The sequence below is a fragment of the Alternaria alternata genome, assembly GCF_001642055.1.
Source record: "Alternaria alternata strain SRC1lrK2f unplaced genomic scaffold CC77scaffold_36, whole genome shotgun sequence".
Classification (NCBI taxonomy): domain Eukaryota; kingdom Fungi; phylum Ascomycota; class Dothideomycetes; order Pleosporales; family Pleosporaceae; genus Alternaria; species Alternaria alternata.
Genome location: NW_017306225.1, coordinates 95,409 through 122,749, shown reverse-complemented (window position 1 = coordinate 122,749; position 27,341 = coordinate 95,409). Strand labels below are relative to the sequence as shown.

The following is a 27,341-nucleotide window of genomic DNA, read 5'->3' as shown; positions in this document are numbered from 1 at the left end:
TAGTGATCTCGTTGGCATAGACACCCAGGAATGTGCACCACCCGTTGAAGCGTTGATGGTATTCTTTCATTGGGTGCGAAACCTCCGAGGGTAGTGGGTGCTCATGAGAAGCACCCGAGCGTGCCAGGCAATCGTGAAATAGTTCATCGCAGTCTTCAGCCATGAGACGTATGGGTTGCTCATCAGCCTCGTCATCGAAGTCATTGTCGATGTAGCCATTTAGACACGGCTCGTTGGTGGCCATAGTGCTGAAACAAACGTTCAGCAGCGCTTCGCAGGCACATTCGACAAGAGAAAGAGGATGAAACAGTTGTGACTTTGTCGAGCCATCCTGTAACCGCGCAGGTGGGGTCGAGGCTTCTGGTTGGGGGCGTAAAGTGCGCATGAAAGCTGCAACCCCGCATCCGACCTTGGAAGTCTGACGTTCGCCACAGCCTGATCCCATCAGCATTCGATCAATGTAGAGAGCGAATACTTAACAACACTCAAGAATCACCGGGAGTGGCTGGTGAGATCACCCTCAACTTCACAAGATGTGCGCTGCGCAAAAGGTTTCCCTTAGTGAGGAGTGGCAACGCCTAAAATCGCTCAGATCTTACAGGCATCGGCTGCTGAATATAACCAGGTACCAAAAGCTTGACAAGTCGCAGTCATTATCAGGAAATATGGGTTTTCAGAACGATGCTTTGCTTCTGGAAGACGGATTACGGAACTTGATGAGGAGGAACGACCTTGACACGCTGTTCGACGACGGCCTCGATGATGAAGCTCAAGATCTAGCCTTCGCGTCCCTAACTTCGATATGTCTGGTTCTTGAAAGCATCGTTGCCACCAATCTATGGACCGAACCATCATCTAGGAGCGACAGCAAGTACCCCAGGATCGATCGACTGTTACAGGAATTGGGCGGTACTGAATGGCGGTTCTACATGGCCTTTGGTTCCCGCGGACGAAAGCTGTTTGTGACCATGGATCCCAAGTCCATAAAGGAACAGATAGACAGCTTTAACACTTTCTGTAGCCGGCTCACACAACCAGAGACATGGGAACTCGAGGGTTCCAGTACAGAGGAAGTAGATGTTGAACAACCTCTTGGATCGCGTGATCAGTTGCAAAAGGGTATCAAAACTTTACAAGCACTATTGCGTTGGCTTGTCAAGATTACAAATACAGATTGTAGTGGACGTCACGACGTTCTGCTTCAGCTGCCAGAATGGGACGAGCCTACGTCTTGTGAGCGCTTTCGAGAACCACATTTGGATCTTTACCTCACTAGCTGTACATCGTCAGAATGGCAAGAAAGCCAATTGCACGAGTTAGCCAACAGGTACGTGCTCTTCAAGCGACGGCCATGAACGATTGAGATGCGGGGCGAATTCTGACACAAAGAGTAGAAACCACGTGGATTGGTATCCGGCAGAAAGCCTCTGTGACGAAATCGATGGCCTCAGCAATCGCGAAAGACTGAAACTTGCGACTGCCGAGAGCGACGTCTATGTCTATGCTAGCTCAGATGCAAGCTCGGCTTCCTCAACGCCAACAAAGGGGAAACCGTCGGGAACCTTGAAGCAATTGCTTCAAAGAGGTGCTTTCCTAGGCCCGGATGCCTGGTGGTCGCGGTTGCAAAAGTTCGAACAGAAGGAAAAACGCAACTTAGCTTCTACACTCGTCCTAGGCTCTTTAGTTACCCTTGAAGATGCCCACTTGATTAAGTTCTGGGACTCGGAGTCCATCTATTTCCTCTCGAACTCAGACGGAAAATACATACACAACCAACCCTACGCCCTGTGTATGTCCCTACCAAATGAGACCACAGAACTTCGGGCTATTGACCAGAGAGAGTGCGAAGCAAGGTTCGCTTTCCTTGCTAGACTTCTGATGGAGATAGAATGTGGCGTCTCCCTTGAGCACTTGCAGATGAGCAACACCGGCGTCGACAATATCGGGGATTTTATCTACGATCAGCTCTCAATAGACTTGAGCGAATCAAAAAGAGCATATCTGAAAGCGGTTCAGATGTGCTTGGGATTTCAAATCAGTTGCAAGCGAGAGTATAAACGTATGTCTGCCCAAGGGTACCGAGGCGGGCAAGCAGCTGCGACCAAAAACATCATACACAGTATCGTCCGAAATATACAGAAAGCTGTCGGCCCGCAAATCCACGGGAGAAGGGAATTGAATCGCGGCCTTGATCAGAGAGCTGGTGATTCTTTCCATTGTCCTTCGGTATCATCCCAGTCAGGTCGGCTTGGCCTATCTGATAGCTCGCGTGTCCTCTCGCCGACAACTGTCATACCGCCTGTGGTTGGCGAGGATATTATCGAGAAAAGGCTGTCGATAAGAACAACAAAGCAAGTGAGATTTTCTGAGCAAAGCGATGATGAGGAAATTGGAGAAACCACAACCTCAAAGGTTCTAATGGATAATCCGATTACAACGAATCATTGTGAGCTCTTCGGAGAAGCTAACGCCCAGGAATACCCGAAAGAGCTCTGCGAATCTGCCAAGAGATGGATTGTAGGATTCAAAGCTCTGCGGAAGAACAAAACAGGCCTACATTGCGAGCCGCGGATCAAAGTTGCAGTACTAGATACTGGAGTTGATAATACCCATCCCGACATCAGAGGCAATATCTGTAACCACAAGTCCTTCATCGGATATGACGCGACAAAAGATCGTTCTGGTCATGGCACTCACATAGCCGGTATCATACTTGATCTTACAACAAATGTCGACCTCTACGTTGGACAAGTCATCGATCCTCTCAAACCTGAAGATAGAAGTCCCATAATCGAGGCGCTTGAACATGCACGCGAGGAGTGGAAAGTGGATATGATATCACTTTCCTTCGGATTCCGCGTCTCTAGTAATCCAGATCTAGTGCAGCAAGAGATTGATAAATGTCATAGGAAAGGAATCATAGTTTTTGCATCGGCCTCAAATGACGCTGGAAACAAACCACGCACCTATCCTGGAAACTATGATGGCGTTCTCTGCATACACTCCGCCACTGGTTCAGGCAACTCTTCATCCTTCAATCCCTCGCCCATCTCTTCAAGAAACAACTTCAGCTTCGTTGGGGATTGCGTTAAGTCCTGTTGGCCAATGGCCAGAACCGGTTTCGATAACGGGAAGCCGCGTGAGGAGTACCTTTCTGGCACATCAATCGCAACACCAGTCGCTGTATCCGTTGCTGTATTCATGATCAACTATATCAAAAAGCATTTTCCAGAGTACCGTTGGAACATCGAACCTTCGTCTCCAGTAGGTATGCGCAGCATCTTCGAGATCATAGCCCACAAGAGGGAAGGCTATGACTGGGTGAGCCCAGAATATTGCTTTACAGGAGATCCAAACTGGGAGGAAGAGATGAAGGCACGACTGAAGCGCGTCCTTAGGGGGTATATCTCCAAAGCAGCGATAGGACACAAATGAAGGCGAGTCATTAGATACATGACTGGTATATGGACGGCTGGAAAATCTGTTTTTTACCCTCCAAGCTCACCATAATCTTCAGCACTGAGTTCACCAAGAACAAATTCCCCAATCTCCAGCTGCTCGTCATCATCTTCTTCTTTGTCCGAATTTCCAGCAGCGAGCCTTGTGGGATCTACATCAGGGCCCTGACTACTCAGCTTCAGATCCTTCTGAATCCACCCCGAAGTTGTGATCTTCTTGAGCTCCAGAGCAAAGATGCGGCTCTCACTCATCTTGCCCTTGAACATAGTAACGGCCTGGCGATTTGTGGTAAAGCCAATCTGCGGATCCGCTGCACTGCCGGCAGGATTTGGTACACCGGTCGCGAGCGTGATCTTCCCCATAGACAGTTGCCCTTTGGCCTCGCGCTCCCTGGCCTGCGCCTCATCGAAGCAAAGTTCCACTTCTTCGCAGATCATGATACCCACGACAAGACACACTGGTGCACGATAACGCGAAGTCCATCGGGGAACAAGCGTTTTGACGTCTTGATCAGCTTTGAGCTTGCTCCAAAACTGGTCGTGTTGCTGCAGCCGCTTATATCGAATGAGTTTGCCACTCAGCTCCACGCTACTTTCGCTGCTGCCTTTGAATGATATGCCAGCAACAGATTGGAGAGTCGCGTTGCCTTCGTGACTTTTTGCGCCGGTGTTAGCGAGCACAAAATCGGTCACGGTACCTTCCTGGAAGTCATGCAAGTTGTATTGCAATGGCAATTCTACTGTCAGTCAGAAAACGTCTTGCAAATACGCTCCAAGACGTATGTCGTCTAACAGCACTCTTCATTTCTGGGAATATACCAGGCACATAGTTATTCGTCGGCCTCAAATATTCCTTAACAATCGAACCGAAGATTTTATTCTCGAACTTTGCAGTATCAAGCCATGACTGATATTTGAGAATGACGAACTCTGGGTCTCCAATCATAGTGTAAACAAAGACAGACTCAGCGAATTGAGCTAGTTAGGCAAGGATTTCAGAACCTCTCGTCTACCCACAGAGAAGAGTCAAAGTATTATGTATCAATCTCGTAGACGGAGCACAGCCTCACGTCTAAGGCTGTGCGCAGTGGCTGTGTGCATAAGCCTGCATTGCTAGCTTCAAGGCTAATGATCCATTGGTCGTGCTAGTAATGGTTCTAGATGTCAATAGGCAAAATTAATGGATATCTCGCATTCGTAGATGCAATTCATCCATTAAGAGCTTCGCATTGATGTCGGTCGTGTGTTACTACATGCGTGGGCGTACATGAGGCACTAATTTGAGTCTGACGTCACGGTCTTGTGTGTTTCCGAGTCGACCCATAGATTGCTAGACTTGCGAACATCTGTGATGTATAAAAGGAAAGCGAAACAAGAGAGCATACAGATCGCCTAGTACCTCTCATAGCCTCCACGACGACCACCTAGAGGTACTCTAATATTCCACTCATCCTCATACGGTAGCGCGGAGTCCCTCCTACCCATTACATTCGGCCGCCTCATCGAATATCTCATATCCTTCTTCTCTTGGATATGCTCAAGAGCCGCGTGGATATCACTCAGCCCAAACCGCTCATCTGGCTCCTCTCGGTCTGTGAGCGCCCGTTGCTGAGGAAAGCTGTATCCTGATCCATGTCTGTCCGCAAGGTATGACGAGGCGCGAAGTGGTTTGGGTGGGAAGTGCGTTTGCGCAAAGGGGTTATGGGCGTTAGGTAGGTTGGCCATGGTGGCACGACGGTGGTGCATGTTAGGACGGATAGCATGCGCTGCATGGTCATCGAAGTATGATTCGGGCTCGCGCATGTGTACGCGAGGGCTGCGGGGATGTGGATAGTCGTCTACGAGCTCGTCGGGATACCTGATCTTCTGTGCCCCACGGTGGTCGATCTCATCATCGTAGATGTGGCTGGGGTGCGGCTGATCGAGCACAGTTTGTGGTTTGCCTCTATAAGGCGACTTACGGCGACTATGCACATGCTTGAAGGAAGGGCGGCGACGGATAGGCCTGTCCCAGACACCGTCATCCGCTGTGTGGGCAGATGTAGTATTCATAGACTCGGTCCCACTTCCACGTTCCAACGATGAGCTGGAGCTCTCACGAGCCATGCCATGTGCAGTGTATTGCTTTCCTGACTTCCTCTTTCCATTGTAAAGGTCATTTGGTGGAGCATTACCGTTGCGTGTACGGTCTTCCACAACGTTATTGGTGTTCAGGTGGATGTGAACAGGTGGTATGTGACCTGAAATCTTGTTGTGAGAGCCCCGAGAAGAGTCGGTAGTGAAAGACTCTGGACTGAGTCTACCATTGCGAGGATCATCAATTAGATCAGAGGCTCGGCGTCGGCGGGTAACTTTTGGAGAATAAGGGTCGACATTGTTTCTACGTGCACGACTTCGGCTCCGACTACGACTGCGACTAAGACCTCTAGCTTTGCTGAGTGATCGGTGTTTCTGGCTCTTCTTCGGCTTCTTGAAGTGTCGCTGACGTCCACGTTCGCGTCGACCAGCATCGATATGATCATCGTGCTCGATGTTGACAAAGCTGGAGTCCTCAGACTCATCTTCCCACGAAGATTCACTATCAGACGACGAGCTGGAAGTATCGCGATGGTTTTTGCGTCTTGGCTTCTGATGTCGATGGTGATTAGGGTTCAGCACCTCTATTGGCCGGCCTTGATTGTGCCTCATATGATGCGGTGGCATTGGCAATTGTTCTGGAAACGTCCCAGGCATAGGATGTTGACCATTGGGCGGATGATGGGGCTGTGGGTGTTGCATGGGCCCTGGCATGGGTCGACCTCCGCCATTGACGGGTGGGTGCGGAGGCCCGCCCATATCGTGTAGCACACCTGGGGGTGGCGGAGGCGGAGGTGGATTTCCAGGGATGGGCCCTTGGTTGATGTTGCCATGACCTGGATGCTGCTGTGGCTGTTGTTGATGATGATGATGCTGCTGCTGCTGCGCAGGTCTTTGCTGCTGTTGCTGGCCCGCGTTCTGGCCAGGGTTGGGTTGGTTCGGGAAATGTTGGTTCTGAGGATTCACCTGCTTGACCTTGTTCGGATCTTGAGGGCCACCTGGAACCATGATCTTCGCTTGCATAGGCTCTTGAAATCCGGAAGGTTCGGTCTCCAGTATGATGTCTACACGCACGAGCTGACGTTCGCGACGGTTGACTGATCGCCATTTGTTGACAACGCTTGCGATCCTATACTGGATCGAACGATTGTACTTCGCGAGTTCAACGTTCTGGTCCTCGACGAGCTCGTTGATGATCCGGCGACAATTTGGGGAGGGAATGTCATTCATGTTCTTCTTGACGTTGCCATGGTTTCGACGGAACTTGTGAAGCTCACTCTGGAGCTCTTGAAGTGCAACATGTTGTCTCTCGGGCTCGGCATCCTCCCAGGAAGTAGCATGTTTCGGTTTCTCCAAGATGAAAGATGCTAATTGAGGGTCGTAGTTGGCGTATGGATTCAGAGGGTGTTGCTGAGATTGCGCTGGCCTTTGCTGAGCCTGTCCAAAGGCCTGCTGTTGCTGTTGTCCAGTCGGGACTTGGCGCTGTTGGCCAACGGTTTGGTGTTGAGGTACCTGAGCTTGGTACTGCGCTTGCTGATGAGCCGCCATCGTACGGTTCAAGGAGACTGTTGCGCGTGATTTCCCAAAGAGGAAGTGCTTGCCAGATTATGATCAGATGAGAGAAAATCCCGTTGTTGGTGATCGAAAAGGGAGTGTAGCAGGATTAAGACACGGGAAGTGAATGACAGGGCGAGCTTCAGAATCTAAGGCAGAAACAGGAGGACCTTGACCGAAGATATAGGTCGAGCATTTTGGCTATTACACTCGAAGATGCTCGCTCTCGATCTATACCCGCAGCAGTAGTGATACCACGTTGATGCAAGCGGAGTTAGGGGTCCTTCTTGGAGTACAGTAACCATATCCAGTCCCTTTCCCAGGGTATACATGAAACAAGAGATGATTGGTCGTCCTACAGGGCGCTCGAAAGCCCCACTATGGTATGAATATCAGGGCTTTCACCGGTCTAAGCCACCAGGCTGAGGGGGAAACAGGCAAATAGCCCCGCCCTTTTGCGTGAACATGCAGCATAGCTTTGCTTGCCATATGTCTTTGAGCCGCAAAGTGACCGGACCGAATACGAAGCATCCTAAACATGCATATGCACGACGCGCTTGTGCATTGAAGGACTCGTAGCTGCTGTCTATCTGTTATCGCATGCAGCCTGATGGTGGTGGTGGTGTTTGTAATTGGTCGCACTTGCATTACACCTGCAGCGTTCAGGATCGATTCGCGAGTTGCAGACGCGAATGCTGTTGTTTTCCCCTGCCCGTTGTCGAGTTGAAGACATCAAGTCGTCGTGTAGGAGACGTTGACAGTGCGCGAAGAAGCCATGGCTCGTTGACGCGTCGACGCTAACAAGGCGTCATTACCCCACTTTTGGCCCATGCACCGTTCACCACACCCTTCCGCTTCAACTCAGCCAAAAGAAGGCAACTGACCACACCAAGCCACCACCCCAAGGTGCACACAAAATATCAGGACCATTTACTTGGACACTCGCTTAGGATCGCCAAAGGAGTGTCTGCTGACGTCCAGTCTATCAGCTTGTCCTTGGTCCCGCTCGGCCAATGCATCCAACCGACAGCCGCAAGACGCAACGAGATCCCGCCGGTTGCACAGAAGTCTTTCGACCGCTTTACTTGTACCTGCTGTCACAGGCGCAGTCTGTACCTTTCTTGTGCGTCTGCAACCAGTTCACTCATCTCACTCAGCCCCCAGCTTGCATCACTACAGTGTATGTCAAACATTTTCGCGCTTCTCCACTTGATGTATCGCAATACCATCACACCTCTACAACTAATGTTGGTTGAGCTCCCTTCTGGACTGCATGAGTTCGAGATCGTTCTGCAGCGCGGCTCAGCATAAGTTCGCGCAGCGTCGATCTACTACTGCACATTGGATTGCTGTCGCCCGTTCTACTAGAGTTTGACGCCCCTCCATGCACCTCGTCACGCCCTCCAATCTTCAGCTTCCTATTTAACCAATAGCCTTCTTGCCGGAAGCTCGCGGACAATATCAAATCCGGAGGCCCTATCGACAGACACCGGATGCACGCTGTATGACACGCATATTGGCCGCTGAATGACATCTGCGACAGCCAGCCTTATGCATGTCTGGGTTGAAATACCACAACCGAATTACAGAATCATTTCTGATAGGCGAGAACGACTACAACGCCTGCAAGGAGCCGCGTCAATTATACATTTCTTTCTCCCTTGCTAATATCCACTCACCGGATACATGGGTATGGTGGCGTATGCATTGTTATCAGAACTATCTCAGGATCAGTCTCGGCCCGGGCTCGTTGGCTCGTGCCAGTAGCCTCAGAATTCTGATTGTCAGCGTCAAGGCATCACTTCAAGCCTTCAATCACCCGGATGCTTCTCTACCGAGAATGCCAACGCCCCGTGTAGTGCAAGTCCAATTAGGATGCAACATACCGCCGTTTCAAGACTGTAAGGATGGACTGATAAACAATACTTAGCATCGAAATCGAGCAGAGATATTGTGATCGGCACGTAGAAATCAGGATCTGGACCACACGGCACTTCTTGGGGTCGCAATCTCGTTGGCACGATCCGCGGGTACTTGCATGCCTGAGACACGGCCGAACACGACGGTTTGCCTATCCACGCTTCGCGATGCAGCCTTCCACTGGCTTTTAGCGTTCTCTTGACCGCTAGATGGATCCTCCAGCAACCAAACTCGTGCATCTGTCAGGCAGCGGCAGGAATCATGATGGCGTTACATTACTAGGCGATCTTATCTACACTTTCGGACACACGATGCCAGGCAGTGGCCATTTTTGCGATTAGCATTGGATGGCCCGATAAAGAAAGTCCGAGAGGGTGTCTCGATGACTCGGAACAAGTTTTTAGACGAGCTGATTACTACTGCGACATGCACTGAACGGGCAGACGTGTCATCGAATGTTGCGCAACGACCTTCGTGAGCCTCATCTGCACACCATTGGCACATGGTTGGCTTTCGGCTCGCCATCAACTATCTCTTTTGATTAAATCCATGCGCAACACAGCAATGAGGCATTACAAGGCTAAAGACACGGATAATTCTCGCTCAAGAATGTCATGACCAAACACTGATACTCGCCGCCCAGATGGCGTATCAACACAGCTGATTGAGCTATGGCCCTGCTAAATCTCTCTGCTCTATCGCAGGCAAGTTTACATGTGTAGTTTACCGCTTGAATCTGAGCGTCCGAGTTCCCCACTTCTTTTGCGCTTCATCCAGCTCGAAAATATTTTCCCAAGGCTCGCCAATATCAACTTCATCCTTGAACAGCTTCATCCAATTGTCGCATACTTCCACCGTACTGCTGACGACATTGATGCCTACTTCTTCGGCGATCTTTCTGATATCTTCGGCAGCTTGCTCCGCACTTTCGTATTCGCCCTTCCAGGCTTTAAGCAACACACTTCCAAGCCTAGCCTGTTCTAACACTTGGAGCTGGTCGCGCCAATCTGCCGCTTCTTCCGTCGGGCGCCCTCCAGGTGAGGAGAACTCTGCGTCACGTTTCCAAGGCGCTTCGGCTGTGAGACCGTTAGTCATGAGCTCCCAGACAAAGCTAGCCCAGTAAAACCTTATCACAATACGATGGTCAGCGAAACGTTGCATTCCAAGTACGATTGGACCAAAAGTGGCAGTTACTCACAAAGGTTTGCGATGATATCCACCTTCTCGAGGATACGTGATATTGAAGTAATCATCGTAGAACAAAGCGTTGCCATCCCCCGCCCATTCTCCTTCACTCCAAGATTCGGAGAACCCCTCTGGAATCTCTTCGCTATCTTCATCACTCTCTTCATCAGAGGGCTCTGGCTCTTGTGTTCTACCAGCAACGAATGCCTGATAATCTCGCTCCTGTCTCTCATCTCGCTTCGACTGCTTCCAAGCGTCTCTCAGCGCATCGGCATCGAGCTCGGGTCCTTCAACGCTGATGAAACCTGTAATAGCAAGCGAAAAGTCGGATCGTAGCCATACATTTCTAGACGAGAAGAATGTCAGATACACAGAGCGAGAGTGGAAAAAGTTGAGGGCAGACAGTGCTTGCAAGGCCCAACGATAGTACAAGGCCAGCATGATCTTATCCTCTCTGGAAGGCGTCTCTTGTACAGGTGTAGTCATGACGGGAAGATCACCCCAGTGTGGCCCTGGATTGAGTCTCTCAACAATCACCCCATTACCGGCATCGCTATCTAAAAGGCTGATACACCTATCGTTACATCAGCGATAACACCACACTGGGTCTACGCGGCACCCACCGCACTATCCTTGGATGACCTTCTCCGAGAAGCTCATAAGCCTTTCGCAACCGTTTGCTCGCCCATTCTGTTCTGGCCCTTGGATCGGGTATACCTGTCTCTTTCGGTTCGTAGATGACGATATTGTTTCCGTCCTTGTGCGGAACGGCGTAAGCTTTCTCCCAAAAGTCACAGTACCATGTCTCTATATCATCCGGCGCTGTGCTTGCTTCACTTGGTGTCGGTACTCCGTAGACGTTGTTTGGTGGTATTGTCCGCTGGGTAACCGGGCGCTGTGGCGGCGGCCCGACAAGATAAGTGAGCACCGACTCAACGCATGCGATAATTGTTTCCATTTGAAAAGCTAAAGGACTGTTGCTGGTGATTCGGAAGCGCGATGCGCTGGGCGATATATACATGCGAGACAACGGTCCCGATTAGGGTAAGCGCGAACCATGCCCTGCGAACCGTGCCAGTGGTGCCTGCTTGGCAAACCACGTCCAGCAAAGGCCCTAAGGCACCAACACAACTAACTGGAATGAGATAACTACAACAGATGCTTCGCTGGGTCACCGCGCGATTTCCAAAAGTATTCCGCGCTCTGTCCCATCCACCCTTCCACCCAGAACTCTATCGCGACAACAGGAACACCAGTATCCTGATCAGGGCCATGTTCGAAAAAGCTTTCAAAGAATATCTTAGTACCTTCTGGCACCTCGAGTACATCGTCCTCGCTGCCAGTGCCTATTGAGCACCATCCATCTTCACCACGCTCAAACGAGGCGTTGTACATCCAAGCCATGCCTTCGCGAATCTTATCCCCAATGAAAGGATTGGCAGCCCATGCATGGACTTGGGCGACCACATCGCGGACGAGTACAGGGCTACCATCAGTGGTTTCGATGACGAAATAGTCCCATGCGTCTTCTAGTCTCTCGACACCTTCTGGCTGTCCTTCGAAACCGTCGTTCCATTCGCCCTCTTTACAAGCGAGACATTCTGCTGTTACGAAGATTTTAGAGGCGTTTGTAACGGTTGCTGGTTCGAGGGCGAGCGGGTGGTTGGTAAAAGAGGCTCTAGAACTTGAAGACGTATCGTTCTCTTTCTCGGCGACACGAATATTTGATATGCCTTCTGGGTCTAGGATGAGCCAGTAGAGGCGTTCGAATGCGCTGGCATTCACCACGGCGATGTCTTCGCCTGACGTGGGATTCGGAAAAGACATTATTGGTGATATAGAATTGATTGTGAGCATGCAAGGAAGCAGCAGGAAGTAACAAGGCCAACTATAGACATCGCGCGCACTGGATCTTTATGAGAATCGTGAGAAGAGCCATACCATCTAGGGGTTGCTAGTGCCTGAGGGTTGTATGGAGAAAGCCCACATTTGCAGGCTGCAACTGGGGTTAGATGCACGAACATTTATCCGCTAACTAAGCGAGGTAAGGCGTACAATTAGTATTGCTTATAGCAAGGTATACGTATATAGACTTCGAGGCAATGGAGAAAGGCTGCTGTCTACCCACAAGGTGTGCATCGCCTTATAGTAAGAAAAGAGATATCGGACTAACTTTACCGTCTAAGTATCATCTCGCCGGCCCCTCCAGAGTGTTCCGTCGACTAGGCATCCTCGGATCCCTCTTCCCCATCGTAACCTCTAGCGCCTGCACCAAAGCTGTCCCATCATACCTCACAAAATTCTCCCCTTGGTGTTTCTTCCCATACACCCTTATTGGCTCGATGCCAATGCTCTTGAGCTCATCTCGGTCCACCGCCGGAGTCCCCGGCCCCTGTAGATGGATGATGTGTGTCACGTACTTCTTATACTGACTCTTATCGAGAGGACCAAACACATTCTTCGACTCTTCACATGCCTTTGCGATGGCGGCTATAAAATCAAGCGCTGAGTATGGGTCGGACGACGGCCCCGTCTCGCGATCGATTGTCGAGTTTAGAATCAAGATCTTATAGCGGATAGCTGGGTTACCAACAGCCTCTCCAATCCCTTTGAGTACCAAAGAAGGAATGATGGACGTGTATAGGGAGCCGATGCTGTATATAACAGCCTGAGCATCATTCAGCGCACTCAGCACCGTTGGATTGGCCGAGAGCCGGATTTCCTGGCCGTAGGGGTTGATGTACCATAGCCTTTCTATTCTTGCTGGTAGCTCCTCTTCGTCGGCTTTGGAAAAGGTGATGTATTGTTTCCGGAGGGTGGGGAGGGAGCCGGGGAGATTGGCGTCTTCGATTCGGTCGTGCTGTTCTGTTTCGTCAATGGCTGGGACATCTGAGCCGGGCACTAGGGCTGTTGAGATGGAGGGGTGGGAGATGGAGTTTTGGCCGGTGATGGTGTCGCCGTTTGTGAGGCTCACGGAGATGTGGTGGGTGAAATTGGTGTTTATTGCGGGGAGAACGGAAGTGTGGCTGGGAACGGAACATATGCTCGAGAGGAGATAGATGGCAGATTCGAAGGAGCCGGTGAACAGGCGAGCGCTAGAAACGTTAATTTTCGACGGTTTCAATGATAATAAGAAGTTAGAGGGGAGTCTGAGATAGCCAGAGCGAGAAACACGATATGGGATTGCGAGACAGTGTATGAATGAACACACAAAGCTTCAGTAGAACGACTGTACATACCCAGTGAGAAATAGATTACCGATGCTTGCACCTGAAAAGTCAAAATTAGATGAAGGTCGACGACGCTTGACGATTTCGTATGCGACAACGTTCAGTATCGACCGTACTAGCTCTTTCTTCGCGGTCGAAATATTCGTCCAGAGTGCATGTTCAGCCTCTACAATCTGCAACCACTCTTCTCTTGCCGAGGAACGTTCTTTGGGTAATCTATGGTTGAAGAAGGTCTTGATGGCTGCTTTCTCGCTATCATCATGATCGGGGTCATCCGGGATTAGACGGACGAGACGACCTAGGCGGATTAGTATAGATCGTCAAACTTTTTTCGGTATGCGCGTACTCCTTACATCACCGATACCTGCCACTGTTAGTGTTGTGCTACTTTTGCACCAAACGTTGCGTACCTGGCCCTCCGAAAACGCGTATCAGCTCAGACGAGCTTCCGCCGTTATCACTGATAGGAATGACGTAGCTCAGCGGGCACCTTTTGTCTTCTCTTACTTTCTTGAACACATCGACTAGATTGTTGGCTGCGCTGCCGCCGGAGAAAACAACAATGCCTTTGGTTCTGAGGGTGCCGTTCGTCGTTAAAGAGACCGGGGTTGAGTTGTGGCCATGAGGCCAAAGGAAGTTCTCGGTAGACATGACAAGATACGTGGAGCAAGTTTTGACCACATGGGTCTTGGGGGCGGTCTTATCAAGTCATGTTGATGTTGACAGAGTGTTCGTTAACATGGATGTTCTTTCATAAGCTCAGAATAGCAGAGGCAAGAGTCATGCACTAATCCGTTAGGGTAGTGTAGCGCGTTACTCGACTAGGCAATATCTCGCATTCAAGGCACGTTTTGACATTGGCTGAGCGATTATGTTTTTGCATTTGTGGTTGATTTTCAAATGGGATATGTACAAATCGAGTCACCAGCCAAGATTTGGTAGAAAGCTGCTCTCAGCGCAGATGCAGCCCCCACGGATATGGCACCGCCAAACTTAGCCCATCATGAAGACTGAATGCAGCGTATGATATCTCAGGTCCCGGCATGATTGCGATGACGCTCTAGACGTGTATACCGCTGCCAGCTCCCAGCTTCATCTACCCCTCACACACCCGCGTCATGCCATTGCAGGTGACAGCACCTTAGGAGGTACCGGTAGCCTCCTCACGCTCCTTCCTTCGCTGTCTCTTCTCGAGTAGGGCGTCTCGTCGGTCGGCCAGGAGTCGGAATTGCCGTTGCTCAACACCAGTGAGCCAGTAGCCGAAGCTGCCACCAGCGCCGGCGTAGATGGGGTAGACCCAGAGGGACTCCTTGTTGAAGAGGGGGCGCATCTCAATGCCCAGCTGCCATAGCCTCGCGGCAACACCTGGTGAAGGTCGTCAGCAGAGTCCTTGGTGGGCACGCGCAGGCTGTTGGGGACGTACCGAGCCCGCTCCAGAAGAGGACCTTGTGGACCATGGTGAATTGGGGTGATGGTGATAGTTGTGTTGGTATGAGAAAGTCGTCGCGTGCAGCAGCAGCAATTGGGACGGATGTCGTGGAGGCGCGTTGTCACCGCTGTACTGGGATTATGGCTTGCGATGCTCCATTGTCAAGCTCGGAAATGCCAAGAACGAACCACCCACGCGGATGCGGAAGTAACGTCCGCCGACCTCACCTCCGCAACAATGCCGATTTCGCGACTCTCCTGATATTGTCTCTCACTTTTTCACTTCTCGTCCTACCATTCGTTCCTTGTAACCATTTTCGGCTGGGGCAGCAGCCTGGCGCCTCTACGTCATTCGCTGCTCGTCAGCCTCTCCCACCCCCGACATCCTGCGCCTGGCCGCGACACAAACGACACCAAAACGGTTGATCGCAACCACGACTAATCATCCATGGCGGAAATCAGCCGCAAGCGCGCACCCGAGAGCGATGGCGCTGCGACTATGCGCAAAAAATTGAGGCCCTCGGAGCTCCCACTTTCGCAGGCGAAACGATCAGCTATCGACAGCCTCGTGCACATGTTTCGCAAGAAGGGCGCATACGACGATATACGCAGAGACCTGATGAAGCAATACGTGTCAGGGGTGAGTGGCAAAATATTTATTGTTGTAACACCGCAGGCTGACAATCACGCTCTAGCCTGCTAAAGATGAACTGCAAGCCGCGCTCAAGGAGCTCGTCGATCGCGAAACCGACCGCAATCCCTCTCTGTTGTCCAAGGATCCTCGAATGGCAACCACGCTTATAGAAGGCGCTGGTGAGCGCAGCGACATCTATGGCAACATTATGAACACGGTCAACACTCTATTGGATAAATTGATCGACGAGCATGGGGTGCCAAAAATGCGCGAGTACCGCATCCAGGAGATTGGTGCCGAAGCAGCTGCCGAGGAGGAACAGCGAGGTAGCAAGAGCGAAGAAGAGTGGGCTCAAGAGGCAGAAGCTCGCAGAGAGAAGCGAGAGGCCAAGCGAGAGAAGGAGCTGGAGGCAGAGCGCGAGAGAGAGCGCGAGGAGAAAGCAAAGAGGGAAGAACGCAAGCGCCGCGAGAAGGAAGAAGACGAAGCCCGTGAGAGAGAACGACAAGCGGAGAAGGAGCGGAGACGCAAGGAGCGGGAAGAGCGCGACAAGGAAGACGAGGAGCGCCGTCGCAAAGACCGAGAGAGGATTGACAAAGAGAGAGAAGAAGAGCGCCTGCGCCTCAAAAAGGAGCGAGAGGAACACGAGAAGAGCCGAGAAGCCCGTCTCAAGAAGATCCGCGAAGAAGACGCCGAGCGAGAGCGTCGCATACAAGAGGAGCTTGACCGAGATCGAGGTGGGCGCCATTGTGGTGGCCGTGGCCGTAGCAGGACTCCCGAGCGCGATAGGGATCGTCGTGGACGAGACAGGAGCAGGCGAAGGAGCAGGACAAGAAGCAGATCACCCGAACGCCGTTCATCTATCAAGCCTGAAAACATCAAAGACATCAAGGTGGACGACGACTTGGCATTGCAACTTCTACTACAGGAGAGCGAGCAAATGAAGAAATCACGACAGCGACCTGTCCTTGAGCGGTCCGAATCTCTCGAACCTCCTATGCGGAAGGCGCAGCCTCCCAAGTCGATTGTTCCTCGTGATCCTCGACTGGCCAGGCTCGACAGCAAACCCGCCTCACCCTCGCAACGGTCACCGAGCAAAGATGCCAAATCTCCTGCTCCAGGTACGCCAGCCAAGGGCGAAGATATCACCATGACAGACGCGCCATCAGCAGCGGAATCAGCCAAGGCCAGATGGGACAAACCGCCCGAGCTGCCCTCGAAGCGAGGTCGTTCAAGATCCCGCAGCATCGCACGCAGCACCAGAAAGCGCAGCAGAACACGCTCGCACTCGCGCGGCAGCCGCCTCGACAGAGACCGACGTTCTTCCCGCTACGAAGACGACCGCCGTTCCCGCCGCGACGACGACAGACACTCCTACCGTCCGTCCCGCCGCGACGACCGAGACGACAAACTCTCGCGTCGCGACAGTCGGAGCCGCTCACGCGAAACCCACACCTCACGTCGTAAATCACGCTACGGAACACGCAGTCCCTCGCCGGCTCGCGACGAGCGGCGGAGAGACCGCGAACGTTCCCGTTCGAGGGGTGCAAGACGAGAGCGCTCCAGGAGCCCTGTACCTGCCCGCCGCCGCAACCGCTCGCGCTCCAGGAGTCCGGAGAATATCGATCGCTATGTCCCTGGCGGTGGGGGCGCTGCGGGCGGTAGTGCAAGGAAGCCACGCGACGATAGTCGGGACCGTGAGCGTGACCGCAAGCGCGATGACAGTCGCCCTCCTCCGCGTAAGAGGGATGATAGTCGGGATCGTGGTGGACGTGGGTATCGGGCGAGGGACTATGATCGCTGGGATGGAGGGAGAGATAGGGATAGGGATAGGGATAGGGGCAGTAGGAGACTGGAGAGTGATTGCTACCAGCCTGGTGGTGGTGCTTCTGCTTCTGCTGCTGATGCTGAGGACAAGGAGCGAGACCGCGATCGTAAGCCTAGAGAGAGGAGTCGTGAAAGGAGTAGGGAGAGGAGTAGGGATAGGGGGCGTGATGATAGGGAGAGGCGTAGACGGAGGAGTCGCTCGAGGAGTCGTAGTCGGGATCGACGGCGTTGATGCGGTTGTGAGGTTCCCTTCTTAGATGTATGATTATTGGTAGGTGTTTAATGCAATGCATCATAGGCAGTGGGCGGGTCAAGTGCGCCCTGTTGGTGAGGCTACTGTTAGGATGCATGTGGCTTGCTTGTCGCTCTTCCTCTTTTGGACATGACATCCTTGGAAAGTCAAGAAGTAGCAGTAGCAAGGAAGGCAGCGTCCAAAAATCTCATTCCAGTATCTCTATCAAGCAATCTTTCTCCCTTTCTTTTCTCGATCTTGTCTGCGCCCTTGCTTTGCTGCTTTGTCTGGGTTCTCGGCTACGATGGTGGTTGCCGCCGTCTTCAATGCCTGGCAGCATGACATCCTCAGCCGCACGTTCAGCCTCCACAAATGCAGAAGCATTACCCCGCTGGAGGTGTGTTCACTTCTTAGTCTTTTTGCAGTAATCTATTAAATATCAGCTGGGCAAGATTGCGCTGTGAGCTGCGATTCTCGTACCTACTTTTCATCTTGTTACAAACATACAGTCGCATCGTCAACATAGTCATGGATTACATATATGACCGTTGGCTGGATCGAGTGGAAGGATACGACGTACATGCGATCGCTCGATCTCCCGCCGAACAAGTCCGCATCGATACCTCGGCCGCCCTGCCTCGAAATGTCAGTCTTATGCTCGAGCTCGATCTACAAGGGATTAAGCCTCCAAAGCTTCTCCCGCTGTCAGAGGTTCCGCCGGCCACGTTGCAGGCACAGATGCCAGAAACTGCGCAAATCTTCCTTTGCTCGTCACACAAAGACGCACGTTTCATTTTCGAACTTCGCCAGATCGAGTCTTCGGTAAGATATATCGAAAGAGTAAATCACCAAAGAAACGGCCTCGAAAGATACGCCTTCCAATCCAACAATACATCAAACGCCGACGAAGAACTGCTTATGCCATATGATCCGCGATGCCTCCTTGGTTGGCTTTCTATACAGCCTGGCCAGGTTCACAAGGTGCTCTTATCCGAATATGCGATGATACCATCAGAAAGGCGCATGAATCAGCTTGTAGTGCGCAGTCAGATGCATATGATCCGAGGTGCCGAGAACCACTATACGGCTGTTTGGTTCGATTTCCGAGATCAGTACGACGTCAGCAGCGTATACAAGTTCAGCGTACCTGGTGAGGAAATGTTCGGTGTACCTGACGAAGAAAAGTTCGGCGTACCTGATAATTCTGTCCCAGCCTCGATCTGGCAGCGGCGATCTGCTTGTAGATTCTTGGAAATGCTCAATGAGCCTATACGCCATGCCATGGATTTCCCGAGTTTCTTGTTGCTGGAACTTCTGAAAACTGATATCACGATATTCGAGAAGTTCATTCTGCTAGAGCAGGAACTGCTACCTGTAGACACCCTTGCTCCTGTCGTTACGAAACACCTTGACAACCGCCTTGCTGGTCTCGAATTCACCCAATCGATTATACGAAAGGCTGAGGAGATGCATAGATTCGTTACTCATATGAGTGATCCTCGGGTTCTGGACCTTATCACGAAGGAGTTTCGTGCAAACTACCAGAAAACCCTTTATCGACTTGAGATAGGAAGCTCGCTCCTGGTATCGCAGTTCAAGCATCTAGAGGAAGTGGCTGACAAACGCCTGGATGTATACAACCGGTTCGCGCAACAACGACAAGCTTTGAGTCTATCAGCCTTGACTTACTGTGCCGCATTTTTCCTACCACTCTCGCTTGCTGGCACATTTCTCAGTATGCAAAGTCGAGCCATTGACTTACATCTGATAGTATATGACCTTTGTGGCATCACCTCAGTATTTTGCACTCTCGCTGCATTTATCTACTTTCTTTCTTGGGCATGGTCTCACGTAAAGACAATTCATCTCAACCGACGTTTGAAGAAAGGCAAGACTCGGGTACCCCCATTAGGAGGATCATTGTCTACGCAGATTATATGTGGTGTTGCATGGATATCGATGGTGTGCTCGTTTCTGGTTGGGATGCTGCACAATCTCCGACTGGGTCTGATCATGCTTTCTGTACCCACCGCTCTCATTAGCCTGACAACAATATATTTCTTTGGCCTTGGGTTATACTGGGGTTACCACGCGATGAAAGCAACTTTTGATGAGTATGCGAAGCGTGGAATGGACTTAATGAGGTACTCAAGGGAGAAATCAAGGCTAAGAACAAGCAGCGCCAACGAACCAAGTGTGGCGTAGAACTCGGATAAAGCTTTCGGTATGGAGATAAATGATGACCGCTATACGAAACTAATACATGTTACCATGGATGATCCCATACTGTTCCAATGCTACATGTACGCACCGTGTTCCTCGTCATTTTTGGCTCTACTCCTTTTTGCCTTCCACCCTCCTCGCCTGAATACGATTTCTCATTCCCAATATCTCATTCTGCGCCCGAATCGTCATGGTCAACTGATATATCATTATGCTGAGGATTACAAAGGCGATGGCAAGGAGAAAGAAAACGAACGTAAGCGTGCTGATGAGAGACTGAGTTTCCGCAGGGAGAACAATGCGCTGGTCGAAGGACACCATGATATCTATCGCAATCAGTCTCGAGCCTGTCAGGGCCTAGAAAGCTGAAAATGGAGAAGGCTTACTGCTGGCGTTGTAACGAGAAAGGTTATTGATCTTGCAGCTAATCGAGACGATCTATAGACTAGGCCTAGAAATTTTCGTCGAGAACGTAACACGGACGTGTGAAAGCAATAACTGATTCCGTAGTTCCAGAAGTATATCGTAAAAGGACTTACACTGTTGTCTCACTACGCTTGTGCTGACAAGACAGCGTTTCTCTGGTTTAGGCAGGTGGGGTGATATCATCCCTGCTTCCTAGGTATACGGCGCGCCTCTCATCGCCCCTCCTACGTTCGCAAAACTATGGATATAATCCCAGAGCCGTCGGAGGCTCACCCCGGGGGCTTATATGCTGATATAGTGGAGAAACGAAAAGCCGAGCTGATCGCAGCACCATAGGAAGGTTACATCGATGATTTGTCTGTTACTGGATTAAGTCGAAGATTGGTTGGCATGTAATACTTTCCATTCACAACTACACGAGCTCATCTTATAGATACTCGCGAGATATATGTGAAGATCTCCATCACGGAGAGCGCGCAGGTTCTTGCAGCTCAAGAATTTACCACTACTCCTCAGAAGCGCACGGGGAAAAACGAATGGTCTTTGAGTAGGGAGTCATCTATGTACGTTGTAGGACGTCGAATTGCTCAACGTGTGCTCACACAAGCGTAGGAAGATTGTGCCTACATCGACTTTCATGGTATCTGTATTCGAGACAGATTCCTCGAAATCACCTCCAGAGACACTGAAGTACAAATCTGGTCAAGAACGCATAGCCTTGTTAGATTTCGCACATAGAGGTCGAAGTAGTTATAATACCGGGTACAGCGCCGGCCCTTTACATGTGTTGGATGAGACCGAGCAGTCCTGTAGCTTTGCGATATCCTTCACTATGCAAACTGACAACGATTTCAACAAGAGAGTGGCCCAGCTCGAGGTAAAAGACTTGCGCAGTGGGCTCGTAGAACGGCCATTGTCTTGAGCGTCATCCTGAGATGGAAGCTATCAGATAGACTGTTCTAGTAATCTCTATCATCATTGCTTTCTCAGAATATAAAGAATGCCATTCACTATACTGTGACTTTCGTTGGATCGCTAGCTGTATAGGCCGTCTCCGACAAGCGTTTCCTACATTCACCAAGCAGCATTAGCAACCCACAATCCGTTGAGACCGTGATAGCTTCTCCATATGCAATTATGGAAGGTAAGAGTGCGGAAACGTTATCTGAGAAAGTAGAGTCCAGATGCAACGATCTGCGCACAATCTCATGTACCAGAACCAGTATTGCGATAACGGTTGCAGGTTCCGCGGTCGACGAGGAAGAAGCACGTCATGCATGCGTGCCTCACATCGCTTGTACCTGCCAAGCCATCAGGGGCACCATGTGGGGTGACTCCACCGCAGACGCGCCTCCAACGTCCACTAAGACGCATTCAAATGCCATGTCCACCACAAAAACAACCTTTCGGCACAAGCATCACCTGCTCTCTTTTGCCTCTAGCCTTCGATTTCCGATGCAAAGACACCTTGCGCCGTCCGATAATGCACAATAGCGGCAGATGGGCTTAGGTAGGCGCCACTAGAGTCCCGAGGTGCCCAAGAGTGCGCGCGTTCTGCCAGCCATGCACACGGTAGACACGAGAACACGAGCCCCCATCCGAAACACGTCTAGCCCCACGGAGATGAACGTGCCTTCTGGGCACGCTGACTGGGCGGCCATCATTGGGCGGGCGCCGGCAGAGTATTGGTATGCTTGTTCTTTACGAGATGCTATGCTTAGGGGCTGAGAGGGCCAGAACTGGCTGGGCAGGACAGGGCAAGTGGATGGGAGATAAAGACGCTGTTTTCTGTCGTTCGTGATGCGCGCGCGTGTTGGGCTCTCTCGCATTCACTCAGCTCCTAGTCGGTCTTTACTCTGGATTTTGTTTCTTCGTCTTGTTAATATATCCTACTGTCTTACTGCTTGCTTGCACGTCTCAAAGTCCGCGGGCCATCAGTATTGAGTTTCACCTCTACCGTTACTAGTGTAAAACACCGGGTTAGGTACCCAGACCAGAAAGTAAAAGATGAAGGTGGTCGTTGCGTTGTTTGGCCTTGTAGCTCTTGCGCTTGCGCAAGAGACCTCGAGCTGTAAGTTTAAGTCAAGCAATAGTGCTGAAGGTTGTTTGGTGAATACAACTCTAATCAAGCGATCCGACATGTAGATACCGGCCCAATGTTCGACCCGGACACCGCGCCATTCTTCGGCCCAAGCACCATCGTCTTTCCATCAGTCACCGAGTCCGCTCCCGTACTCTCAAACTTACCCACTCTCACGGCGTCGAGGAGCTCTGGTGTCATCTCCATGTCTAGCGCTATGGCCAACTCGACACTCTCGACTTCGACGCTATCGCGCAACTCTACAACTTCGCATTCCTCGTCGCATTCCTCAACGCATTCCTCAACACACTCCTCTACGTCGGTTAGGACTTCGCGCACAGCGACACCTACGGCTGATGAGACTACGGCGAGTGCATCGGCCCCAGCTGAGACGGGTGCAGGTATTGTAAATTACCCAGAGACATTCGGAGCTCTTGTGGGAGGCCTTGTAGCTGGATTAGCGATGCTGTAGCAGGCCGTGATAGTTTTGTGGTAAAGAACGGGAAGCTGAAAAGCAACACCTTAGTATAATAGTTGCCGAGAGGTCTAGCGATGTATAGGGCCAACATAATAGGGTATATTGTGATGTGCTCGTAGAGTTGACTTGAGCCTGTCTGTCAAAGTCATCTAGCATACTTTTCCCTGGTCAAAACCAAACGCCTAAGAAACGCCGTCACAATGCAACTGAACTGAGCATTTGTTCCTTCTCGCTTGTCCCTTACTCCTCCATAGCTCCAACCTCGGTCACAGACTCGGTCGCCTTGGTGTAGTAGGCCTTGAGATCGATCTTGAAGTCTGCCATGGCCACACCGAACATTTTCAGTAGCGCTGTTTGATGGCTGTTCATGACCTTGCCCTCTTCCGCGATGGTATACGGTACATCCAACACAATCTTGCCTTTGTCGAGCCTCGTTGGCATGCCCCATTTCCTGATGGTGGTCTCCATGCTGTGCGGGAGCGGCACGTCGTCGTCTTCGGGAATCTCTCCACCTCTTGAGTGGACTACACCCGCGGGGACTGTGAAGGTCTGTGTAGCAACGATACCGGCGCGCGCAAAGTCGGTTTGCGAGTAGTTGGCAAAGTACTCGATCATCTCACTGGGATCGCGGTTGGTGAAGAAGAGTCCAACATTGCCGTTGAGATGCTGGGTAAGCTCCGAGAGATTGGTGAGGTGCTCTTCAGCTGGGGTGAGTCCAAGCGCTTTCGCCATTACTTTGGTCTTTCCGAAGAAGAATCTGCGCGATCGTTAACCATGCGCGCTTTCGGTAAAAGCGGTCCCATAGACATACCGGCTATCGGCGAACTCTTGACGAAGTTCCTTGAGGTACGAGTTGCGCATGTTCTCTACGGCGAAGACAAAGATGTGCTCAAAATTGTCCGCCGCTTCCTGGACATTGGCAAAGAGCTTCAAAGACAGCTCCTTGCCCTTCTTGTCCGTCTTGGTAAGATGTACGACCTTCGCGCGCTTTGACTTCGGCATTTTGGCGGTGCTGTGCAAGTGTTGTGGTTGGTTGAGGTTGCGCTCAGGAAAAAGTTCGAAGTTGCAGGTTCGCGACTTCCAAAAAAATGAGCGGGGAATTTTGGCGAACCACCGATTGGTGCAGCCGCGGCTGAACTCCGCTGTGGATCCTTCTCACATTCCCCAAAGTATAAGCATTTGGCACTCCGACCTCACCCCAGCTCGCTCGACATGATTTGCCGATGACAGAGACATGTTGGACTTTATGGATAGTGTGCAACATGCATTCTACGAGGCATCCAGCTGGAACGTGGACAATTCCTATGGCGCACTGAACGCGTCGGCACGAGGTACGTCACTCCTGAGATGGCGTTCCACACCCAATACTCACTGCACTTGACAGCGTTGCTCGACTTTGACATACCCAGAGGTCTGCGCATGCAGATTTCCTCTCTAGCCGCCCCCAACTTTGCAACATCGTACACACTAGGCAGCGTGGGCGTAGTGGATGGCTCAGTGTCCTACCTGTACTCGTCGCTACCACTGCAGAAGGACTTCAGGACGTCCCATATTGACCTGCACAATGTCATACGAGGCTACAAGCATGTACAAGAGCTGCGGAGACCGGACGAGAAGTGGTGGTGGGAGGTTTGGCATGCTGGCCAAAGGGTAGACCGCAAGAGTGAGCTTGACGACACTATCTTTCTGTATTCCCGCTAATTTATGACAGATACTCTGTTGTATGGCCGCATATTCCTACCACAGCAGAGGCTCGAAGCCCTGTACTTGCGCCGCCTCGCCCCTACACGACAGCTCAGGATCGCCGCCGTCAGCGACTCCAATCTCAACAATGGCGGGACGATCCTGACACTCTTGCAAAACGACTTCGGCAAATACAGCACGGAATACATGTACAGCACAGACTCAGCGTTGATGGGCGTCCGGGGTCTCTACAACTTCGGTCCAGGCCCCAGAGATGCGTCTACAGAACCGCTCGCTGCAGAGCAAGTGGGTCCTGTGGATGGTCGCTTCAGTGCAGGCGCAGAGCTGTACTATGGCATACTGAACAAGAGCGGGGGTATCAGCACAGGGGTGAGGTTCGCCACGTTGCCCAACCATGCGGGCTTTCCGTATACCATGACGCTCACGCTCAATCCGTTGATGGGAAATCTTTCTTCCACTTATGCTGTCAAGGCTGGCCCCAACCTGGCCCTTTCCTCTCGCTTCGACTTCAATTTCTATTCGTATGAAAGCGAGCTGCAGCTCGGGTGCGAGCTTTGGCGTATTCGCAACACAACCGACGTAGACTGGGCCATCAAGAAGCTGCGTCCAGATTGGAAACGCTCAACAGTTTCCCCAGATGACGACGTCTCTGGAGTGCTCAAGGCTAGGGTCGATCAGGACTGGCGCATTGGGGTGTTATGGGAGGGCAGGATTAAGGAGCTGCTGTTCACGCTCGGTGCAAGTCTGGACCTGAAGAAGAGAGAGCAGATGGTCCGTTCTGTTGGTGTTGAGCTGCAGTACTCGTCATGAACGAAAACAGGCACAGACTGCGACATCTGAATCTCTAGACAGACAGACCATTCCTCTTTGCGCAGGAAGGATCCCAAATCGGCCGAACTGACTCAACTGAATCAGACCTGATTACCACTACCGTCGACAGTGGGGGTTCTAGAAACACTTCTCCCGCACATGGTCAAAGCATGAAGGAATGGTTTCCAGAAGACGATCGCGTCAAACAGCGGGACTCAAACGAAGGACGGAAGGGCCTTCACGATACCCATGCGATGACGACCATGTGTTTTCTGAACACGACATACTACAGAAGCTAGGACTCGAGTAAGTAGCGAAGCGTGCATTATGGCGTAGTTTGGTCCCGAGTGGTGCAACGCTGAAACATAGTATGGGGATGTTCGCTGCTCGTCACACTGCATCGGGCTGCTTGGACTTGTTTTCAATGCAGTAGCACGATTCACAATAATCTGTTACACATGGCATTTTTCAAGACAAAAGTTTGAGCATACATGGACGGGTCTTCAGCTTCCGCCAGTTGAGTGTGGGAAGAGGTGTGCAGATCCGGTCGAGGCCGCGTTCGGAGCGGATCATATCAATATCGTTGGTGGATAATAAGTCAGTTTCCGGGTTGGTGGTTGTTGTCGCTCGCTTGCCGACGCGTCCACCATTCACACCGCCGTGCCTGGCGTAAGCCTTGCAATTAATCGTGCAGGGAAGCGATTGGTACTATAGATTGACAGCTGTAGGGCGACAAGACGGGCGACGAGCTAGCTAAGCTGGCACTCTCGAGATCAACGAACTATTACGACTTTGCCAAAACTGAATAATTTCCCTTCCGTGGCTTTTTGACCGGGCGACGAGCGTGTCAGGATGGCCGCGATCAGGCGGCACGGGCACCGATGCTCGTCAGGATCTTTCTCATGCTCGGCTCACCCGAGCGATCCGCACGAGGCTCACTCGAGTAAGTATTCACGATACCGAAATGGGCCGCGCTGTGCCGCACATTGTCAGCACCAAAATTGTGGGCGCGTACGGCGAGGCACGCCAGGTACGACGGATGCGTGCCAGCCGCCTGCATTCACGCTTGCCGTCACGTTCACGCTTACCTTGAATTGATGCTCTGCTGTGCTTGTTCCGATGCTGTGGTGAGCAATCGCAGACTAAGGGCTTCTCAAACGCGACAACCGTCGCGCCTCATGCTGCTGTGTGGAGCGCGTTGTTTGGGTACCTGTCGGAACACGCTAAAGCGGACCGTGAGCACTACGTAGTCGCGGTCTTTTCGAATAGCGAGCGAACTTCATGCACGCTTTTTTCTGACAGGTATCGCGATGCGTGTTGTTGTATCGGCGAGCCTCGCGGCAAGGATTGCCCTATGGGCGCAAGTCTCCTGAGTCTTGGAACAGAGCCTGTCCTCAACCCCGGTCGTCACGTCTCTAGTGGCGCGACTCCGACGTACCTCGCAGCTCCTAGCAGCTAGCCCCCTGATCGGAGCTATTGCGGGCAGCGCGCGTTGCGGGCGGGCAGAAGACATTCGCACCAGAGGCGGCTGTCGTGGCTGTTGTGTAGAGCGGAGGAGCATCCGGTCAAAGTGCTACGAGCATGGTTTGCTTCAGAACATAAGCGTTTTGGTGCGTCACCACTGGTCTCGCGCCTCCAGGGCTGGCGTTGAGCGTTGGGCTAAAACTGTCTCTGGGCGGAAACTTGGGCCACTAGGCGCTCTGCCCAGCCCACACTAGCCGGCGCGCACCTTCCCCCCGGCTTCAATGCCCCTTCCCTTAATCTCCCCTTTCTAAACCACGGTCGCTCATTTACATCCAAGGCCCAGCTCCTCTATCCGGATTCCCTATCGTCACCTTTGCTGTCGGTGTGGTAGAACTCACTTTCTCTTTCTCTGTCGACTTCTGCGAAGTGCCGCCACTCCTTTCGGCCTTTGCCCACGTTCCTTTCTTCACAACCCTCCTTTAGGCTTTGTCCGTCCGCTCCCTAGCACCACCTCCTTCACTCTTTCTCGACTTGGATTCGCTCTCGGACGATCCATCTGCTCCCCGGTCAGCAGCTCCCTTCACACTTCACACGCGCCTGGACGGTGTCTCGAGT

At 51.7% G+C, this 27,341-nt stretch overlaps 11 protein-coding genes across 11 annotated transcripts; 5 read left to right on the top strand and 6 right to left on the bottom strand.

Annotated features, from left to right (window-relative positions):
• Positions 1-665: 665 nt before the first annotated feature.
• On the top strand, positions 666-3,435 carry CC77DRAFT_1014389 (subtilisin-like protein; the record flags this gene model as incomplete). Its single annotated transcript, XM_018523893.1, has 2 exons — positions 666-1,327; positions 1,395-3,435. 2 exons carry the CDS (start codon positions 666-668, stop codon positions 3,433-3,435), a joined length of 2,703 nt encoding a protein of 900 aa, XP_018379372.1.
• Positions 3,436-3,488: 53 nt separating this feature from the next.
• Positions 3,489-4,171, bottom strand: CC77DRAFT_1035953 (hypothetical protein; the record flags this gene model as incomplete). Its single annotated transcript, XM_018526976.1, has 2 exons — positions 3,489-4,113; positions 4,152-4,171. 2 exons carry the CDS (start codon positions 4,169-4,171, stop codon positions 3,489-3,491), a joined length of 645 nt encoding a protein of 214 aa, XP_018379371.1.
• Positions 4,172-4,850: 679 nt separating this feature from the next.
• CC77DRAFT_1014388 (hypothetical protein) lies at positions 4,851-7,082 on the bottom strand (the record flags this gene model as incomplete). The annotated part of the gene is made up of 1 exon (XM_018523892.1): positions 4,851-7,082. One exon carries the CDS (start codon positions 7,080-7,082, stop codon positions 4,851-4,853), a length of 2,232 nt encoding a protein of 743 aa, XP_018379370.1.
• A 2,649-nt stretch (positions 7,083-9,731) lies between these two features.
• CC77DRAFT_1014387 (hypothetical protein) lies at positions 9,732-12,020 on the bottom strand (the record flags this gene model as incomplete). The annotated part of the gene is made up of 4 exons (XM_018523891.1): positions 9,732-10,134; positions 10,207-10,750; positions 10,911-11,197; positions 11,410-12,020. The coding sequence occupies 4 exons, from the start codon at positions 12,018-12,020 to the stop codon at positions 9,732-9,734; spliced, it is 1,845 nt and encodes a 614-aa protein (XP_018379369.1).
• Positions 12,021-12,240: 220 nt separating this feature from the next.
• CC77DRAFT_1026193 (UPF0052-domain-containing protein) lies at positions 12,241-14,167 on the bottom strand. Its single transcript, XM_018526211.1, has 4 exons — positions 13,834-14,167; positions 13,770-13,787; positions 13,433-13,721; positions 12,241-13,288 (listed from the first exon to the last, which is right to left on the bottom strand). The coding sequence occupies exons 1-4, from the start codon at positions 14,072-14,074 to the stop codon at positions 12,382-12,384; spliced, it is 1,455 nt and encodes a 484-aa protein (XP_018379368.1). The 5' UTR covers positions 14,075-14,167; the 3' UTR covers positions 12,241-12,381.
• Positions 14,168-14,279: 112 nt separating this feature from the next.
• On the bottom strand, positions 14,280-14,977 carry CC77DRAFT_1026192 (hypothetical protein). The gene is made up of 2 exons (XM_018526210.1): positions 14,847-14,977; positions 14,280-14,788 (listed from the first exon to the last, which is right to left on the bottom strand). Exons 1-2 carry the CDS (start codon positions 14,878-14,880, stop codon positions 14,565-14,567), a joined length of 258 nt encoding a protein of 85 aa, XP_018379367.1. The 5' UTR covers positions 14,881-14,977; the 3' UTR covers positions 14,280-14,564.
• Positions 14,978-15,181: 204 nt separating this feature from the next.
• On the top strand, positions 15,182-17,973 carry CC77DRAFT_582896 (hypothetical protein). Its single transcript, XM_018532350.1, has 2 exons — positions 15,182-15,491; positions 15,547-17,973. Exons 1-2 carry the CDS (start codon positions 15,300-15,302, stop codon positions 17,539-17,541), a joined length of 2,187 nt encoding a protein of 728 aa, XP_018379366.1. The 5' UTR covers positions 15,182-15,299; the 3' UTR covers positions 17,542-17,973.
• On the top strand, positions 17,806-20,145 carry CC77DRAFT_582136 (hypothetical protein). Its single transcript, XM_018532349.1, has one exon. It carries the CDS (start codon positions 18,070-18,072, stop codon positions 19,744-19,746), a length of 1,677 nt encoding a protein of 558 aa, XP_018379365.1. The 5' UTR covers positions 17,806-18,069; the 3' UTR covers positions 19,747-20,145.
• Positions 20,146-21,973: 1,828 nt separating this feature from the next.
• On the top strand, positions 21,974-22,865 carry CC77DRAFT_581777 (hypothetical protein). The gene is made up of 2 exons (XM_018532348.1): positions 21,974-22,261; positions 22,336-22,865. Exons 1-2 carry the CDS (start codon positions 22,198-22,200, stop codon positions 22,740-22,742), a joined length of 471 nt encoding a protein of 156 aa, XP_018379364.1. The 5' UTR covers positions 21,974-22,197; the 3' UTR covers positions 22,743-22,865.
• Positions 22,795-23,811, bottom strand: CC77DRAFT_976168 (mRNA turnover protein 4). The gene is made up of 2 exons (XM_018535932.1): positions 23,560-23,811; positions 22,795-23,505 (listed from the first exon to the last, which is right to left on the bottom strand). The coding sequence occupies exons 1-2, from the start codon at positions 23,748-23,750 to the stop codon at positions 22,989-22,991; spliced, it is 708 nt and encodes a 235-aa protein (XP_018379363.1). The 5' UTR covers positions 23,751-23,811; the 3' UTR covers positions 22,795-22,988.
• A 171-nt stretch (positions 23,812-23,982) lies between these two features.
• On the top strand, positions 23,983-25,262 carry CC77DRAFT_949826 (hypothetical protein; the record flags this gene model as incomplete). Its single annotated transcript, XM_018535281.1, has 3 exons — positions 23,983-24,079; positions 24,133-24,411; positions 24,460-25,262. 3 exons carry the CDS (start codon positions 23,983-23,985, stop codon positions 25,260-25,262), a joined length of 1,179 nt encoding a protein of 392 aa, XP_018379362.1.
• Positions 25,263-27,341: the final 2,079 nt, after the last annotated feature.